Here is a 17,725-nt window from a genome sequence, read left to right as displayed (position 1 = left end):
TCTCTCCCCCGTTCTATAGAGAGAAGGTGAACACATAAACAAATAGGTATACGGATGGAATAAAAGGCAGATGGAGATATATATATATATATATATATATATAAAATACACACACACACACACACACACACACACAAAACATTTTTGGAAACCGAGATGCAGAACCTAAGGGAAAGCTGCTATAAACAAAAGACCATATAAATTAGAAACTGGCTCCTCCAAAAAGACTCTCAGGGGCACCACTGGGCAGAAAGAGGAAAAGAGGGGTGGTGAGAAAGGCATGCTGGTGCCTGGTTGGGAAGCACATTGGTGCTGCTTAAGGACTTTGGCCTTCATCCCACAGACATGGAGGAGCCTGGACCACGGAGAGCAAAGGGAGCCAGAGAAAGACCAAAGCGGTTATACAAGAATAAGCAAATGAAGACAAATGATCAAAACCTGGTTCTGTCTAATGAATGTAAAGTTTGGGGTCCCTGGTATATGGCTGGCCCAGCCAGGGGAGGTTCACCCCCCTGTTTTCCTTGCTTTCCTGGAAGCCAGAGGGGTGGGCTGCCAGTCTCCTCCCTGTCTGCACAGAATGGAGGCCCTGAGGTGGGGTGGGTGGGAAGTCATCTGGTTCAATTCCATCTTAAACAGGCTGCGAACCCACCCATAAGCTTATGAAGGGAACTTCAGGGTTGTTGCTCAGGGAGCAGAGAAAGGTTCCAGCAACACAGAGGGAGGTCAGAAGACCAGAGGGGCTGTCTGTGTTCTCTGAGAAAATCAATCTGAGAAACTGTGTCAGGCCATACAACACAAACCTTTTTTCCAGGTCTGGCTGGGCAACAGGTGAGTTAAGGGGAAAATCATGGGCTTTCAGAGCAGGCAGATATAGGTTCCAGTCACAATTCTGCCACTAACTCCAAAACACCCACTTTGCCTCTCCTGGCCTGTTTCCTCATCTGGACAATCACGAGACTCCTGCCCCTGGCGCTGCTGAAGGGCTGAGCACAGCAACATGAGAGAAGTAGTAAGGTGATGAGGAGCACACAGCTGACCTGCAGTAGCTAATCTTCTTTCTTTCCTTTAACACACTCTCAGAACCCCCAAAGCATAACCCCGGATGCCCCGAGATGAGGCTCAGTTCTGCCTCTCTGGTGCTACCTTCTTATCACTGCCAAGGTCATCCCCTGGGAACTCCAATGCCAGACTTGGCCAAGAGGAGACAGGAGACAGGAGTCCAGCACCACAACCTTGGGTGAGGAAGTGCGCCGTGATGAGGCCCAGTTCTACAGAGGGGGCGACGCAGTATGATGTCGGGTCGGCAGTGTGGGCTCCCAGGTATCTTTGGAGCCTCCACATCTCCACTCTCCCACCTACCAGCTGTGGGGCTGAGGGCAGGACACTTACCCTATCAAGACTTACTTCCAACTGTATTTCTTTACTGGGGTTGTGGTGAGAGTAAATGAATTTATAGAGATTACGTCTTAGTGGCTGGCTTGTTGTGCTCATGTGATGTCAGTCACTGCCTTCCCTGTATGTATCATTGCTTTACCTGTATCACTGGTGTCAGACTAGCACTTGACCTGTGTCATTTACTGGGCAAAAGGATATTTGGGTGAGTCTATCTCCTAGGAAGTTCTTATGGTGGATCCAATATTTTTTCTGTTGCTTTTTCATTTTTCCCTACCCCAGATAAGTTAGAGCGATACTAAGCGAGCACAGATTATATATCTGGGTACTCGGAGCACTTGCTAAGTATGTGAATAAGTGCCCAATGGTAGCCTACCCACCACAGGCTACTATAACACTGTGTATCTTTCTTTCATAGCTCTTAATCTGCTTTTAATTATGGTGTGTGTGTATGTGTGTGTGTGTGTGTGTGAAAGAGAGAGTGACTGATTATGCAATTGATATCTGTCTCCTCTATTAGATTTTAAGCTCCATCCAGTAGAGATAATATCTGTTTTTAATTATCACTGTAGCCCTAGCACATAGTAGGCACTCAATAAATATTCATAGGATTAATAAAGATACCATCAATGTTCTCTATAAGCCCAGAGTCTAAAGGGAGTAATAGGCAGATGGACAGGTCATTTCAAAGCCATCTGCTAAGTGTAATGGCAGAAATATGCATGAGGCGTGTAAGAGCATGGATCAGGGCCAACTGGCCCTGGCTCCACTGGGTGGTCAGGGGAAGCAGAATAGAAATAATGCCAGGGCTATATCTTGAAAATGTGACAAAACTTGGGAAAGGATGTCCTAGGAGAAGAGATTTCCGTGAGCACGGGCTTGGGTGGGTATGCAAATACAAGATGAGATTAGGCCAGGAGAGGAGCCACAAGGTGTTTGTGAGGACCGCAATCTAACCTAGATAATGGAGGGGACAGGGAAGGAAAGGCAGGCAGGGGCTAGGTCACAGAACACTTTGGAGGCCAAGTTTGCATCCCATGGAAGAAGCTTCAAGCACAGGCCAGCCCTTTACACATGAGAAGAAGTTCACCAAGTTGTGCCTAGATTTTACTTCCCTGTAATATACCTTGGCCCCTCAAATAGCACCTGGAGTTAGATTGTAAATTTCGACTTTGCCACCTGTAAGCTGTGCAGCCTTATAGCCTCTCAGCCTTCACTTCCTCATCTGGAGAATGGGAAACTACAGACTACCTGCTCTTCACAGGATCACCAGGAGGATGAAATGAACTAATCCACATGAAATATTCAGTGTGTGCACAGCACGAAACCATGTGATTAGAAGTGACTATTATCACCAGTCCCTTCCAAGCCCAGGACAACACCATCCACGGAAATTTTCTCATGTCACTCTATAAACTTCCTGAGACAAGTGGTCCCAGCCAGGTTCAGCTGAGGCTGAATTCTAAAGTAAGTGGTGCCTTAGAAAAGATCCCATGTGATCTTAAAGGTAGACACTATAAGACATACAAACTTATTCTCAGATACTAGCTTTCCCTCTCTTTCCCAGGAACTGGAAAATGCAGCCAATCAGGGTAGAATCCAAAAGACTCCATTTCAAAGCATAAGCCCTATTATGTGCAGGCCTGACTCCCCTCCTCAGGAGATTCTGGTCAGGGTGGGTTGGGAGATTCCTTAGACAATCTAATAGATTAGTTTCCAGTTTAGCATAACAGCTAGACAGATTTTTGTGGTGAAGTCATCCTAGTCAATTAAAAGGCATTTTTCCCTGCTGTGAGTTCAGAAGTCCCTTTGGTTTGTTCCAGCTTTCTGGGATGTTTCATAATAGGCTCCACCCTGGGTTAATTAATAACCCTTGATTCCTACTGAAATGCAAAGGCTGAAATCCCGTGTGTAAGCACATCCGGGCAGGGGCTGTTGGCAGAGCAGGGTGAAGCCAGTGGGAGCTCCTCTCATCAGGGAGTGAGCCAGACCCCAAATGGTAGAGATTACAGTAGAGCTGGCAGTAAACGTAAAGTGTGGCCAAGCAAAAGCTGAAAAGGTCAAAGCCTGAGAGTCTCTGAGGAGGGGGAGAAGTGGGGAGGAGTGGGCAGAGGAGGGATATAATAAGCAGTGGAAGGCAACCACAAGGCCAGAGATTAGGTAGAATGGGAGTAATGTGGAAGGAGAAATGGGTGAGGGCAAGTGGCCGGGACAAAGGTGGTAAATAGGAGGCAGTTGACAGCGCCTGCTTTGTGGGATGCCAGCTCCAACACATGTGGCTCTGGTTCCATCCTCTCTGCTTTTAAGAAAAAATAGGTCATCTCTTTCCTTTTCAAATGCAAGCTGCAGGTACAGAATGAAGCTAAAGACCACGTGGCAGGGATTTACATACATTCGCTGGAGAGTGACCAAACCCTTTCTCTGAACCCCAGCCCCAAGCACAGTACTCAAGGATAAGACGCATTTTTCACCCAATTCAGAACGGAGTTCCTCTGCTTCAAGTCTCCTGTCACCACTCCCACCCAGCCAGACTTCTAAACCACTATTAGCATGTGCAACCTAAAATGAAAACTAAAATGAAAATGATCATATCATTCCACAGCTTAAAAATCTAGCAGGTATGTCCCCACGGCCTCTTTGACATGATTTCCAGCTGCCTGCCTTGCCACGCAAAGCCTACTCAAAGAGACTGTTCTCTGCCGCCTTTTCCAGCTTATCTACCACCACCACCCCCCACCGGCCTTCTCATGCACCCTAGACTCTGGTCATTTTCCCCATATGTGACAAGCTGAAATTAAATCATGCTCTTTAGCTGGGAGGCTAAAGAGCCTGCTTCATAGCCTGATGCAAAGCTAATTCTTTTCCCCAAATCCCCACCAGCATTAACTTCTCTGAGAAACCTTTTCTAAGAATGTCCCAAGTCAAGGGTGGCTATTTCTCTTCTGTACTCACTAGGGTTTGCACAGGTCCCTAGTGCATTACAGTCACTGCCCACAAATGTCTACCTTCCAGCAGGAGGAGAACACTGTGAGAGCAGAAGGTTCTATCATTAAGGCCAGGTATGGAGCAGGTACTCAGTAAGCATTTCTTGAAATAAGGAGTGGGCTGAGATAAGTCAAGTTCTGTTTATTTTTTTTTAATATACATCCTTCAAGAAGTTAAAGATCTTATTAAGTTCTCCTTTGGAACTGCTGCTTAATTTCCAGTGGAGTCTCATTTAGCTCTGATACTATCAGGGGGCAGAGTAGATATTGATGGAGGGAGGTGGCAGTGAGGATGGGAAAATTACCAAACATAGTAGGCGAGGCAATGGCACTATGAGCTGAATTTCCCAGTACAAGAAGATGGACTTGCTCTCATTCTTATGGTTCCTTTCCTCTTGTCTTTGATTAAGGGGCTACTGAGTAGTACAGCCAAACCAGGGAGGTAGGCCATGAAGAAATGTCCACCTGACAAAGCAGTCCCTGTCACATTTATAATCAGCAGGGTTCATCCAACCACGGTCTCAATATTCCCCCAGTCTTCAATATGTGGAGCTTGCCTCTGGCCATCAGTTGTGGCTCAGAATCCATCCTAGACACCCTCCAATCCCCACAAGAAGGCCTCTTGCAGGTAAATGTGGAAAACATGGACTTCCTGACTATAGAATTAGATTAACTTGTTTGCTACCAAAACCATGAGAAGGGACTAATGGCTTCTTCTTTTTTTTTTTTTTTTAAGATTTTATTTATTTATTTGACAGAAAAAGATTACAAGTAGGTGGAGAGGCAGGCAGAGAGGGGAAGAAGCAGGCTCCCTGCTGAGCAGAGAGCCCAATGTGGGGCTGGATCCCAGGACTCTGGGATCATGACCTGAGCGGAAGGCAGAGGCTTAACCCACTGAGCCACCCAGGTCCCCCGACTAATGGCTTCTTAAAAAGGGAAGATAAAAGATAACATTGGCAGGTGGAGAGATGTAGTAGGAAAATTGGTGACTCGGGAGATGGGAGTCTGGAGTCTCTACATTGGTATGTTAGGTGCTCTGAACCTCAGGAGTTAAACAAGCAGGTTGGATTAGATGATCTCTAAGTTCCCTTTCTAGCCCCACCTTGCCATGATTGTACCAAACATTCACTCAACAGACATTTATTGAACACCTTGACCAGAACCTGTGCTATCAGCTGTCAAGGAAGAAGTTTGCACAAGATGCCACCTGAATGCCGTATGTGTGGGGAGATATGACTGGATATATATGTAAATCATAAAAACACACACATAAGCAGGAATGTTTTATATTTCTTATCCTCCCCCCAACTATAATACAGCATAAGCATGGATTATATCCTTTCCACTTCTGAATAATCCCTGAGACTGACACCTAGAAATTACTCACGTGACATGTGTTTAGCAATGTAAAGGGGACTGTAAAACTAGTTAGTAACACTTAGTGAGCGCTTTCTATACGCCAGACTCTGCTTTGAGTACCTCGCATGCTGTGATTTACTTCATTTGTGAAACTCTGTAGGTACATCTTGTGATTACTATTATCACTATTATTAATTTCATCTTACATTTGAGGACACTGAAGCACAGAGAAGTCAAGTTACTTGCTCAAGGTCACTTAGGGAGTGGCAGAGCTGGGATTCAGACCCAGGTAGTCTGGCTCCAGAGTTAGAGCTCTTATAGTCTTCATCTGAAGTGTGCAACTACACTTAGAAACAAATAGTAAACATTTACTCTTGGAGGAAAACAAAGAACAAACAGAATTATTAATAGAAGGACTATCTAGCAATAAGCCAGAAACATCAAATGATGAGTAAGAGCCACCAGGGTTAGTAAATAAAGGAGTCTTTTGCTAGAAGGACATCCCATAAAAATTGATAATTTATCCAGTAGTTCAAAAGAGTAAGGTGAACAGGAAGGGATGGTGGCATTATGTGCTTGAGGAACCTAAGCCAAGAAGGGAAATGCAAAAAAACCCAAAGAAGACAAATTCTAGACCCAACATATACTCTGAGAGATCTACTTCGGTTAGGCAGACCCCTGGCATCGGCTGGACCTAGGTTCAGATCCCAGTGGCATCACATTCTTACCAGCTGTGTGACCCTGGCTGGGCAATTTATTTAAGATCTCTGAGCCTCAGCTTCCTCAGCAACAGGCAAACTTTCTGGGATGAGTCAGGCACAGGAAGCACTTAACATGGCACCCAGCGTACAGAAAATGTTCAGTCAGTTAATCACCATCACCATTACTACTGTTTCTCCATTTCTCTGTTGTCTTAAATTGGTAAGCCTAAAGACAGAGCCAGGATGGTGCTAAACTCACTTACATTAAAAATGCCATGGTTAAGAAGAGACACACTTGCTCCTCTAATGAGTTATGTTTCAGTTAATACGCCCTAGTGTCCCACCTGCTTTCTTCATTCCCCCAGCTGGTTCTTAGATTTGAAAAGAAAAAAGCCTCCTTGGAGACCTGCACGCTTTTAAAAATAATACAAAACAGAATGTCTGAGGTCAGGGTAAGCCAAGCCAAACAAATAAATCTTGCAGGATTTTGTTAACAAAACAAGGCTTAGTGGATCAGAGCGGGTAGAGTTCTGCCGGACTCAGCCCTGCAGAGAAACGCCAAGCTCTGGTGAATTTCAAACACAAGGAGGTCAAATAGGAAGAGCAAATTATGGAGCACTTCAGAGTTCAGCACCAGTTCTTGAGCTGAAACCAAGAGAACGTTATGTGCACGATAGATACCAGAACCCATGGGTCAATTACAGTCCTGGAAATTCACACCAGAAGAGTCTTATAGATCATCTATACAACCTCTATGGAGGGTGATCTGGCAATATCTATCAGAATTATAAGTGTATACTTATAATGGGAGGCATACTCTGAGATAGACATTCATCTGTGGGAGGTTCATCAGGGAGCAGTCTGGGAATCACCACTGCCGGATATGAAGAAAAAGGAAGGATGCAGCATTGGGTGGAAGGAGAAGTTGGGCTGCACTGCCATCTCAGCAAAGGCCTCTGTCAACTCCACAAAGAGCTCTGGAGCTGGGATGGCCCTTCAGAGTTGTCCCAAATTAAGGTAAATGGGCAAGGTCTTTGTACCACCAGTCACTGAATGTAGCTGCTGCCAGGTAACTCAGATTCGAGTTCATGCAAGGCAGCTGTCCTCACCAGAAGCACTTTCAGAAGAGGGCTGACAGCTGAGGGCTGGCTTCTGGCAGCAATGCCAGCAGCTAGGAGAAGTCCTTTATTTTTCCAGGTGCATTATAATACTCAAGGCATGTGATGCTCTTGGAACCAGTGGTTCTTTTTCTAGGAAGGAATCCTATGGATATGCTAACAAATATTTGCAATGATATTGCAAATATTTGCGATGACAGGTTTGGCACTATTTGTAATAATAATAATAATAATAATAAAATTATGGAATATAAATTACTAGATATCCATATGACGGCACTCCAAGAAACCATTAAAAAGAATGAGACAGTTCTGCCTATACTCTCATGGAATAAATAACCGGTATGTTAAGTGAGAAGGCAAGGTGCAGAACAGTACAGATAAGTAGAAGGGTATGAAGCTAAAGGGTCAGACTGTGCTATACAATGTCTATGGCCCCTCAGACCCACACACATTCTTCTCTTCTGTACTATGGGGGCTGAAAGCCTAAATCTAATGCTTCCCAGATTCTTTTGCCACATGCATACCCACTTAATTTCTACCAATGGGAGTCACTTATGCAAGAGCTGAAGTCAGGAAGGAGGTAGCAATTGTTCTGCTTCTGATGGCAGCTACAGAAGTTCACGGACAGCCTCAGTGGCTACAGGGGGTTGGTGGCAATTCCCACAGATCAGTGGGAGTGCAGACTTGTGGTTCTCCACTGGCCATGGTAGTAGTGACAACGGCAGCAGGGAACATAGGGCTCCTGTGGCTCTGGGTAGTAGCATTTTCCCTTTTGAACCATTGTAATCAATCCTCCCATTAAATCTTCTGAAATACCTACTGGTTTGTTTTTTGAACCAACTACCATTTATGAAAAACAAAGTAAAATATACATACATGTATATTTGATCATTGCATTTAAAATCTCTGTATAAAGTTGCCCCAGGAATTAGTGATAAGGGTTAAATGAACTGGTTAATGGATGGCTAAAGAAAATAGATAAGTTGGGGCAAGGCTGGAGGTAGACTTTTCATCAGATATCATTTTTTACCTTTTCAATTTTTGGCTATTTATATATATTACCTTTACCCCAAAAATACGTAAAAGAGAAAAATAATAAAGGTTATCTCTGCTGAGGTACCTAAATTTTCTGGAAATATTCACCACATTCACCACCCAGTTTGTGCTAGAACTCCCTCCCACCTACCTAAGGGGCATGGGCCATTCATCATTACTCAGTACTGCTTCATAGTATGTTCATACCAAGTTGAAATCCATGTTCTTACAGGATAGTACTATTAGCCTGAACTGAACTCTAAATCCAGTGAGGCAATCTGGGGTGGTTTCTCAGCACACCTGCACATGAAACCTTTATCACTCATTTCAGAGAAGGTATGGAATCTTTCTGAGCCTCATTTTCTTTTTCTGCCAAATGGCGAGCATTGTAACATCCATCTCAAAGGTTGTAGTGAGGCTGAAATAAGATTATGCACATCAAGTGACTTAACCAACACACCTGGTTATTGCTCTTGATATCTGCACCACAGGAAGAAAAATGCAGTAGATATAATAGGAGGGACCTGAAATCAGACTGCCTGCGTTCAAAGACAAGTTCCTGCCAATTATAAGTTGGGCAACCTTGGGAAAGCCACTTACTCCCCGAGTCTCAGATTCTATAAAATGGAGGCAATGCTAGCGCTCATCCCAACAATGAAAAACAGTCAGCCTGAACTTGTAAGTACTCAACACATGGTAACTGTTACCATTTTCACGTAAGCATTCAGGTGGTAGACACTCTGCAGCCAGTAGATGCGATCTTAGGAAAGACCTCTGTCTCTGGACTAAGTATCCCCATTTCCTTATACTGATCCCCTTTGCTCACAGATGTCAGATTCCACTGACTCCTATCACTCTCCTCACAAGGCACTTCATGGAATACCCCTTGTGGTGTGACACCAAAACCGGATCTGTCACTACAGTATGACCAGCATAGTATGCGTGTATGTAAGATATGTGTGTGATAGAGTGTATGTGACACAGTGTGTGCATGTGCATGCGTGTGTGTACACACGTGTGTTTATGTAGCATCACCTTCCTGGATTCTAAATGCTGTTCTTTAATAATGTAGCCTGAAGAGGCATCACGTTTTGGGAGAGTAGCAACCATAAACTCAATAGTTTATTGAGCACCTAATATATGTGCCAGAAACCATGGCAAGCATATAATTACGCTGACTCATATAATTCATACAATAACTCTAGGAGGTAGAAATTATAATCCTCATTTTTCATTAGGAAACATGCATAGAAATGTTATAAGTAGAAGGTTAAGACAAAAAACGTGGTAGAGCTGAGATCCTTCTCCAGTCCCTCCTACTCTGAAGCTACAATCTTAATCTCCACACTAGACTTCCTCCACAAATATTAAGAATTTGTTCAAATTTTAGATCTTTTCTTTCCCCATGTGATTTTAATTAGCTAAAGCTCCCTAATCTTGCTGCTCTTCAGCTCAGTTTTTCCACAGGGCCTTATATTATATTCCCCTTCCATTTGATTGTTTCAGATTTAATGTAGCATACTCTGTCTCTCGTTCAGCTTCAAGTCATCAGCAAACATAATTTGACAAGTCTCTATTAAGGAAAAGAATATCGTCAAGGGCTCTGCCATTACATGTATTTCTCTCAAGGTATATTTCTATCAAATAATCATTTCCTAGGGGGTAATGTTCAACCTGTTGCCGTTCTATCGATCTGAATTAACATCCAACTTCCATTTCTCTATCTTCTTAGAAACTATTTCTTGAAATATCACATGGTCTTTATGGTCAATAGAGTATCTACAGCAAAGATCCATTCTAAGAAATGCTGACATATAAAGAACTGTGAATGGAAGGCTGAAGTGGGTATGCAAAATGTATACATCATGGTCTTGAGTGTTTAAACTATTTTTTATTTAAATTGAATTAGTGAACATATATGACATCATTGGTTTCAGATGTAGAGTTCAGTAATTCATCAGTTCATCAGTTACACATAACACCCAGTGCTTATCACATCATGTTCCCTCCTTAATGCTTGTCACCCAGTTACTCCACCCCCCCCAGCTCCCTTCCAGCAACCCTCAGTTTGTTTCCTACAGTGAAGAGTCTCTCATGGTTTGTCTCCCTCTCTGATTTCTTCCCATTCAACTGCACTATTAGGTATTTACCCCGATGTACCCCGATGTTTATAGCAGCAGTGTCCATAACAGCCAAACCATGGAAAGAGTGTTTAAACTATTATAAGAGAAAAACCCCACCTTGCTTCCCTAAGACATGTGAGTTGGAGAAACATATAAAGAGCAGAAGATGAATAGCATTTGAATCACGAGAGCCTTTCCTGGGATCCACACATCTACCTAACCCCATCCCAACTGCAGTGTCACAGGAGGGCAGGACTCAAAGGGAGCCACTGGCATTCATATTTGAACCTGTGGCTTGTCCAGCTTCCTTCATTGGCGTTAAGAGCAGATTCTTTACCTTCTCTTGTCTTTCTCTCCATCTGTTAGAGCAAGACACTGTCATTGCTTATGCCTTGGTACCTCTGTTATCATGGAGGAAAGACTGACCATTGTAATTACAGCCTTTTTTTTTTTTATTTTATTTTATTTTTTTTATTTTTTATTTTTTATTTTTTTAAAGATTTATTTATTTGACAGATAGAGATTACAAGTAGGCAGAGAGGCAGGCAGAGAGAGAGGAGGAAGCAGGCTCCCAGCTAAGCAAAGAGCCCGATGCGGGGCTCGATCCCAGCACCCCGGGATCATGACCTGAGCTGAAGGCAGAGGCTTTAACCCGCTGAGCCACCCAGGCGCCCCCAGCCTTTTTTTTTTTTAAAGATTTTATTTATTTATTTGACAGCGAGAGAGAGAGAGAGAGATCACAGGTAGGCAGAGAGGCAGGCAGAGAGAGAGAGAGAGGGAAGCAGGCTCCCTGCCGAGCAGAGACCCCGATGCGGGACTCGATTCCAGGACCCTGAGATCATGACGTAATTACAGCCTTTTTTACGAGAGAGGAAAGAAGCCCAAGGCTCTGTCCCACCAAGTCCTAGTCTGCTCGTATCTTAGAACTGAGTCTATATGAGATTAATCCATTCATCAAACTCATTGTTTAGTCCCACAGAGGGGTGACTTGTACCTGTGGAGAAAAAGAACTTTTGCCCTAAATATAAATAGAGGAGAGCTTGTCACGCCAACCACCCTGGCCAGAACGTCTCAGACCCTTCAAGGACACTGCTGTGAGGCCCCACAGAGCCAACAGGGCATTCTGGGTAATGGAATGCAACATGATGCAGTCCTCACCCCCCTTACCTCCCCAGTCTCCCCCAGGGTTTCTGGATTCCTGGCTCTGCAACAGCTGAGGCAAGCAGTTTTTGAACTTGGGGGGAAGAGGGTGGAGAGAAGGGCGAGGCTTCCTCTAGGCCAACCACAACTAATTCATTTGCTCTGTCCAGCAAAACCCAGACAGTGCAATTATCTGGTTAATTTGGCCCTTAGTTGGGAGACAAACTTCCAAAATGTGAGACCAGCTCAGACTAAACAGTGGCTTCCATCCTAAGATTTTTCCTAAGTGTGAGAGAATACATATGAGATTCCTGGGGGGCTGCTTATGTGACCCACCCATTCATCCAGATGGGAAAAGGCAAACAATTCAGACTCTAAGATGGGTTTAGGAAGGCATGTCTTTCAGGGAAAAATGCCCAAATAACCTGCTATTTGGTCTCCTGGCTAATTTGCCTTCTGGCTTCTATGGAGGGGGATGGCTGGAAATCAGGATGACTCTAAATTAGCCAATGTTTTCCAGCATGATTGCAGGCTTCATAGATTGGCTGAGTGTCCCCAGGGCCTCTGCATGAGTTACTCTTAGGGCAATTACCAATGATGCTCCTACTCACGGATTTTATACCCATAAGTTGGGCCAGGGGCATCACTGAGATAAACGGGTAAAATTAAAACATGGCTCTGGAGTTTTCACAAATGGGATGAGATAGGGCTAGCTAAATTGGCAACTGAGCATTTACCAGATGGCTTATGGAAAAAACAGATTTTTGAGGGGGATTAAGAAGCAGTGATTTATCTCTCTTGGAAACTGACAAGCAGTCTGGAATCTGTGGAAACTATCAGTTATTCATTCTGCAAGTATTTCTTTAGTTCTGGTATGTGCCAGGCCCTGTGCTACTTAACAAAGTGAGATCCAAATAGCCATGGCCCCTATGCTCATGCAAATAATTCCACACCTATATATGTGGGTGAGGGGCGAGGAAGGACAAGTTCAGTGTTATGATAGGGAACAACCAGGTTAGCTGATTTAGATCAAGGTGTGAGAGGAGGAGTCTTTGAGGAAGGGCTTTAAAAGCTAACACTTTGGGACACTTGGGGGATTCGGTCAGTTAAGCATCTGACTACAGCTCAAGTCATGATTCCAGGGTCCTGGGATCAAGTCCCACATGGGGCTCCTTGCTCAGCAAGGAGCCTGCTTCTCTCCCTGCTTGCGCTGCTTTCTCTCTCTTCTTACAAAAAAGTAAATGAAATCATAAATAAATAAATAAATAAAAGCTAACACTTTAGGGCACCTGGGTGGCTCAGTTGGTTGTCTGCCTTTGGTTGGGGTCATGATCTCAGGATCCTGGGTCAGCATCAAGCCCCCAGGTCAGCAAGGAATCTGCTTCTCCCTCGCCCTCTGCCCCTCCACCCCCGCTCATGCTCTTTCTCTCTCTGAAATAAATAAAATTAAAAAAAAAAAAAAAAGCTAACATTTTCAAGAACCTATATGCTTTTTTAGAAAGATCGTTCCAGGGGTGCCTGGGTGGATCAGTGGGTTAAGCTTCTGCCTTTGGCTCAGATCATGATCCCAGGGTTCTGGGATCGAGCCCCACATCGGGCTCTCTGCTGCACGGGGACCTGCTCTGCCTTCCCCACCTGCCTCTCTGCCTATTTGTGATCTCTGTCTGTCAAATAAACAAATAAAATCTTTACAAAAAAAAAAGAGAAAGATCGTTCCAGCTCTAGTAGTAAAAATAAATTGGAAGTGGGTAAAAAGGATAGAGTTAGAGGGCTATTGATAAGGATGACTGGGTGAGAGCTGATGCTGGTTCAGCCAAGGATCTAGGCAATAAGGATGGAGAGAAGTGGATGGACTGGAGACATGGGATGTGGAATCAACAGGTTCTGGTAATTGAATGGGTATAGTGGTGGAAGGAGGAGAGTCATCAGGGAGCCTGTGCAGGTTTCTGGCTAACATGGAAGATTAAGGGGGGTGGTACTCTTTACTGGGAGAGGGAACATGGGAGGACAAGCAGATTGGGGCTAGGGGAAGATGATGTGTCCTATTTTGGACTCAACCAAATTGGATTCCCACCATTCCATACCCTATACTTCCAGACCCTTAACTTTGCTTACAATGCTTCCATCTCATTACTCTTCACGTTGCCACATTCACTTGTTGAAATCCTATCCATCTATCAAGATGTCCTTCAAATACCATCCCCTCCTTGGAGCCATTCTCACTCTCTCAATTAGTGGTGGCCTCTGCTGCCCTTACCACTCAGTCTGGAGCTCTCTTTCCTAGACTCCACCTGTACTGAGGTTCTACGAAGACTTATCTTGCCTCCCTTCCTAGGCCACAAACTTTTTGGGACAGAGCCTCTACTTCTATATCCTCCTTCCCCACATGTTAGTGAGCTAGCACAGTAGACATTTGACAAATATTTGTCAAGTGAACAAAAATAACCTACTCTTTGCCATGGAAGGAAAACCAGTAGACATTGGACTGACTTGAAAGCCACAGGATCAAACTGAAATTCAAGCTTAAGGTGTTTTAATTCTAAGCCAACTCAAACTGGATGCTCAGAAAGGCTTTCTGTTCCTCCAACACACCAAATTCAAAGAATGCTGAGAAAGTCACACCCTCTATTTTCTTACTGCACTTTTTTGAGTTCATCTTATAGTAGGGACCTCATCTATCTTATTAACTCTTTGTCTTTGATGATGATGATGATGATAAATGAGTCACATTTCCTAAGTGCCTGGTATGTACCAGGTGCTGTTTTAAGTACTTGGAGACTAACTCATTTGATCCTCATAGTCACCACATGAAATTGATGCTATTAATACCCAATTGTATAGATGAAGAAACCGAGCTGCAAAGGACTTAGTATTGCTCAAAGTCACACAGTTAGTAAGGAGTGGCACTGGGATTCAGACCTAAAGTCTGGCTCCAGAGCCAAAGATTTGATGTGTTCTCCTAAGGCGGAGCACCATGCTGGCGTTTAGTAGGCCCCCAACAAGTATTCACTGAATGAATGGGAGGAGCCCTAGATCTGGAGATCACAAGTTCTAGTCCTCATTTTGCCACTGACTTCCTATGTAGCATTGAGCAAGTTCATGTTTCTTTTCCCATAAACTGAGGTGCCTAGCTGTTGATATTAGCAGTAACAACAAGAGCCAGTATTTGTAATTCTAGTCTCATTTGGTGTTTTAAATAATTTAATCCCAACAACGATACACGGAAATTGAAGCATAGAGTAATTGACTCACCTGTCCCATACCTATTAAATGAGAGAGCCAGGATTCAAACCCACTGAGGTGCCTAGCCCAAGCAGTTCCAAGGAGATGCCTTGGGGGCCATAAGGAGAATGGGGAGAAGGTAGAACAGGATGGAACAGACAGATTTTTGGGCTCCCCATGCTCATTTCATCAGTTCTTTTTTCTCTACTTGTCTCTATTTTGTAAAATGGGTTCCTACTTGAGGTTTCCTTTGAAGAAAGGTTCTGTTGCTAAAACAAAAACATTATGCTAAATAATTCTGGAATTTAGTAAAACTCCCAGGCATAAGCCAGGATTTTCTGGTAATCTCGGCTCACAGTAGCCACATAAGATGAGGACCAAGGTTGCTCCAGCTATGGAAAATATCAGGGTGATAGCATGAAAGACCTAGCTCCAACCTACCTGTTCTACTCGGATCTCAATCTCTCCATTCACCTTCTTTCCATGAAAATACTTGGTCCTGTGAAAGAAAGGAAGAGAGCTACTGAGTAAGGGTACAGACTGCTTTATTGTTTTCTTTCTTCTCCCAAAGGACTTACCCTCAAAGGTGCATGTCAGACACATTTGTAACTTCATGCTCTCTCCTCCCACCGTGACTTCTGATTCTCTCATTATTTTATGCATTGTGGGCAAGAGGTGAAAGAATACTGGATGGGAAGATTGGAGACTTAGGTTCTGGTTATGCCAAGCGGCTCGACTTCCCTGTCTCAATTTTATAACCTATAAGGAAGATATTAATACCTCATGACATATTTCTAAGGGTTATTTTAAGGGCCAAATGAGAGAAAGAATCTTACTTATATAAATAATGCAGAATTGTTTATTTTTAGTATTTATAGTTACACTCTATATACTCAATAAATTATCTATCCATCCACCCATTCCTCCATTTGTCCATCTGTCCAAGGAAGCAGCCCTCATCTATCCCTTTATCCATCCATCTATCCTTCCATCAACTTTCCTCTATACCCTTATTTCTGTCTTCTCAGTAATGGCATCTCATCTACCCATTGCTCAAGGCAGAAACATAGACATCGTTCTTGTCATCTCTTTCTCTCTTCCTATCCCCACTGATTCTACATTCTAGTTATTTCCCAAATCCATCCACTTGCCAGTTCTTCTGTATAAGCACTCTAATCTGACCCCTCACCTCTCTTCGCATATTCTCTTTTTTTACTCTTCTTCCGTAGTACTTATTACATAAAATTAGTTATAATCAGTAACTGCGTTTAATGCCTGTGTCTCACTAAACTATAACACAGCTCCTTGAAGTAAGGAACAAATACTCTTAACACCTACCAGAGTGCTTAACACACAGTAGGAGCTCAATTAATATTTGTTGAATGAATAAATGAGTGAAGATATAGATGGGGAAAAAACCACTTGTTGAGTATTTACTCTGTGCCAGAAACTGTACTGTAGGCTTTAACCCATATAGCCTTTCTCATTTAATGCTTCCAACCACCACCATGAAGAAGACATTATTACTTCCATCCTATTAAAAAAAAAAAAAGACAAAACTGAAACCCAGAGAGACAAAATATTTTGCCTAAGGGACTTAAATCCTGGTCTTCTAATTCCACTTCTATGTTTTTGCTCAACCCTGAAAAATAGCAGCAAATGTTGGGGTTCTGTAGGTTTAGATATCCTCCCACACACAAGGCAAAAGTAACAAAAGTTTCCATTTGCCCTTTTGGATTTGGGTATGAAGAAACAGTTCTCAGTCACTTGCTATAAACTGAACACTGTGTTAAGCATTTACATAAACTTTTCTAGGGTAGAGACAGCTCTTTGTTCCAATACCCATTCTCCTCTTTGCCACAGTTAAGAGAGCTTGCAGATTGGTGCACGCACACACACACGCACGCGCGCACACACACACACACACACACACACACAAAGGAAGATCCCAACTCTCCAGTCAGTTAGGTGTGGCTACTTGATTGAGTTCTAATCAATAATTTGTAAGTAGTACATCCAAGAATACTCTTAGTTTCTTCTTTCATTCTTCTTCCTGGAATATCCATGTTGTTACCTGTTTTCTCAACCTGCCATTTATGAAAGAAGGAATATTTTCTACAAATTCTCTGTCCAAGCTTCAGTCTGTCTGCTTCCATAGAGTTTCTATGTATACTTCTCTGATGCCAGTGGAGTTCATCTCTTTCCAAGACTGTCCAAATCACTGACTGATAGCTCTAACATTAACACTACTTTTTCTTACGTCGACAGGCTTAGCTGTCAACTAAACGAAACTTCAGTGGGATAGGAGCTGTTATTGTGACTTGAAAGTTCTGCTTTTTCTTCCAGGCATGGTGTTTGACAAAATGTGTGTGCAGTGAGGCTCATGCAAAGGGGACCTTTCCACAGTGTGGATTTTATCACAAATCTTTAAATGTAGTGTCAGCAAACTACAGATACTGGGATAAGTCCACTTCTAATATTTGTGGGGCCTGGAGAAAAAGAGCAAATGGAGGCCTATTTATATATCTAATATTTATAATATTTATATCACATATCTAATATATATAATTGATAAATAAATCCAGCAAACATTAAAATAAAACATGTTTGTCTTCCTTCCTCAGTAAGTACAATTTCATAATGGCCTG

The 17,725-nt window shown here is 43.2% G+C and overlaps 1 protein-coding gene across 2 annotated transcripts in view; it reads right to left on the bottom strand.

Annotated features, from left to right (window-relative positions):
* Nucleotides 1–17,725, bottom strand: part of SYN3 (synapsin III) — a 462,269-nt gene that overhangs the window by 390,862 nt on the left and 53,682 nt on the right. For both annotated transcript variants that reach the window (XM_046011478.1, XM_046011477.1), the window contains exon 3: nt 15,519–15,576. In XM_046011478.1, the coding sequence (XP_045867434.1) occupies nt 15,519–15,576 (58 nt within the window). The remainder of the gene's footprint in view (nt 1–15,518; nt 15,577–17,725) is intronic.

Source organism: Meles meles, chromosome 7 (assembly GCF_922984935.1).
Source record: "Meles meles chromosome 7, mMelMel3.1 paternal haplotype, whole genome shotgun sequence".
Lineage (NCBI taxonomy): Eukaryota > Metazoa > Chordata > Mammalia > Carnivora > Mustelidae > Meles > Meles meles.
This window is presented reverse-complemented; position numbering and strand designations above follow the sequence as displayed.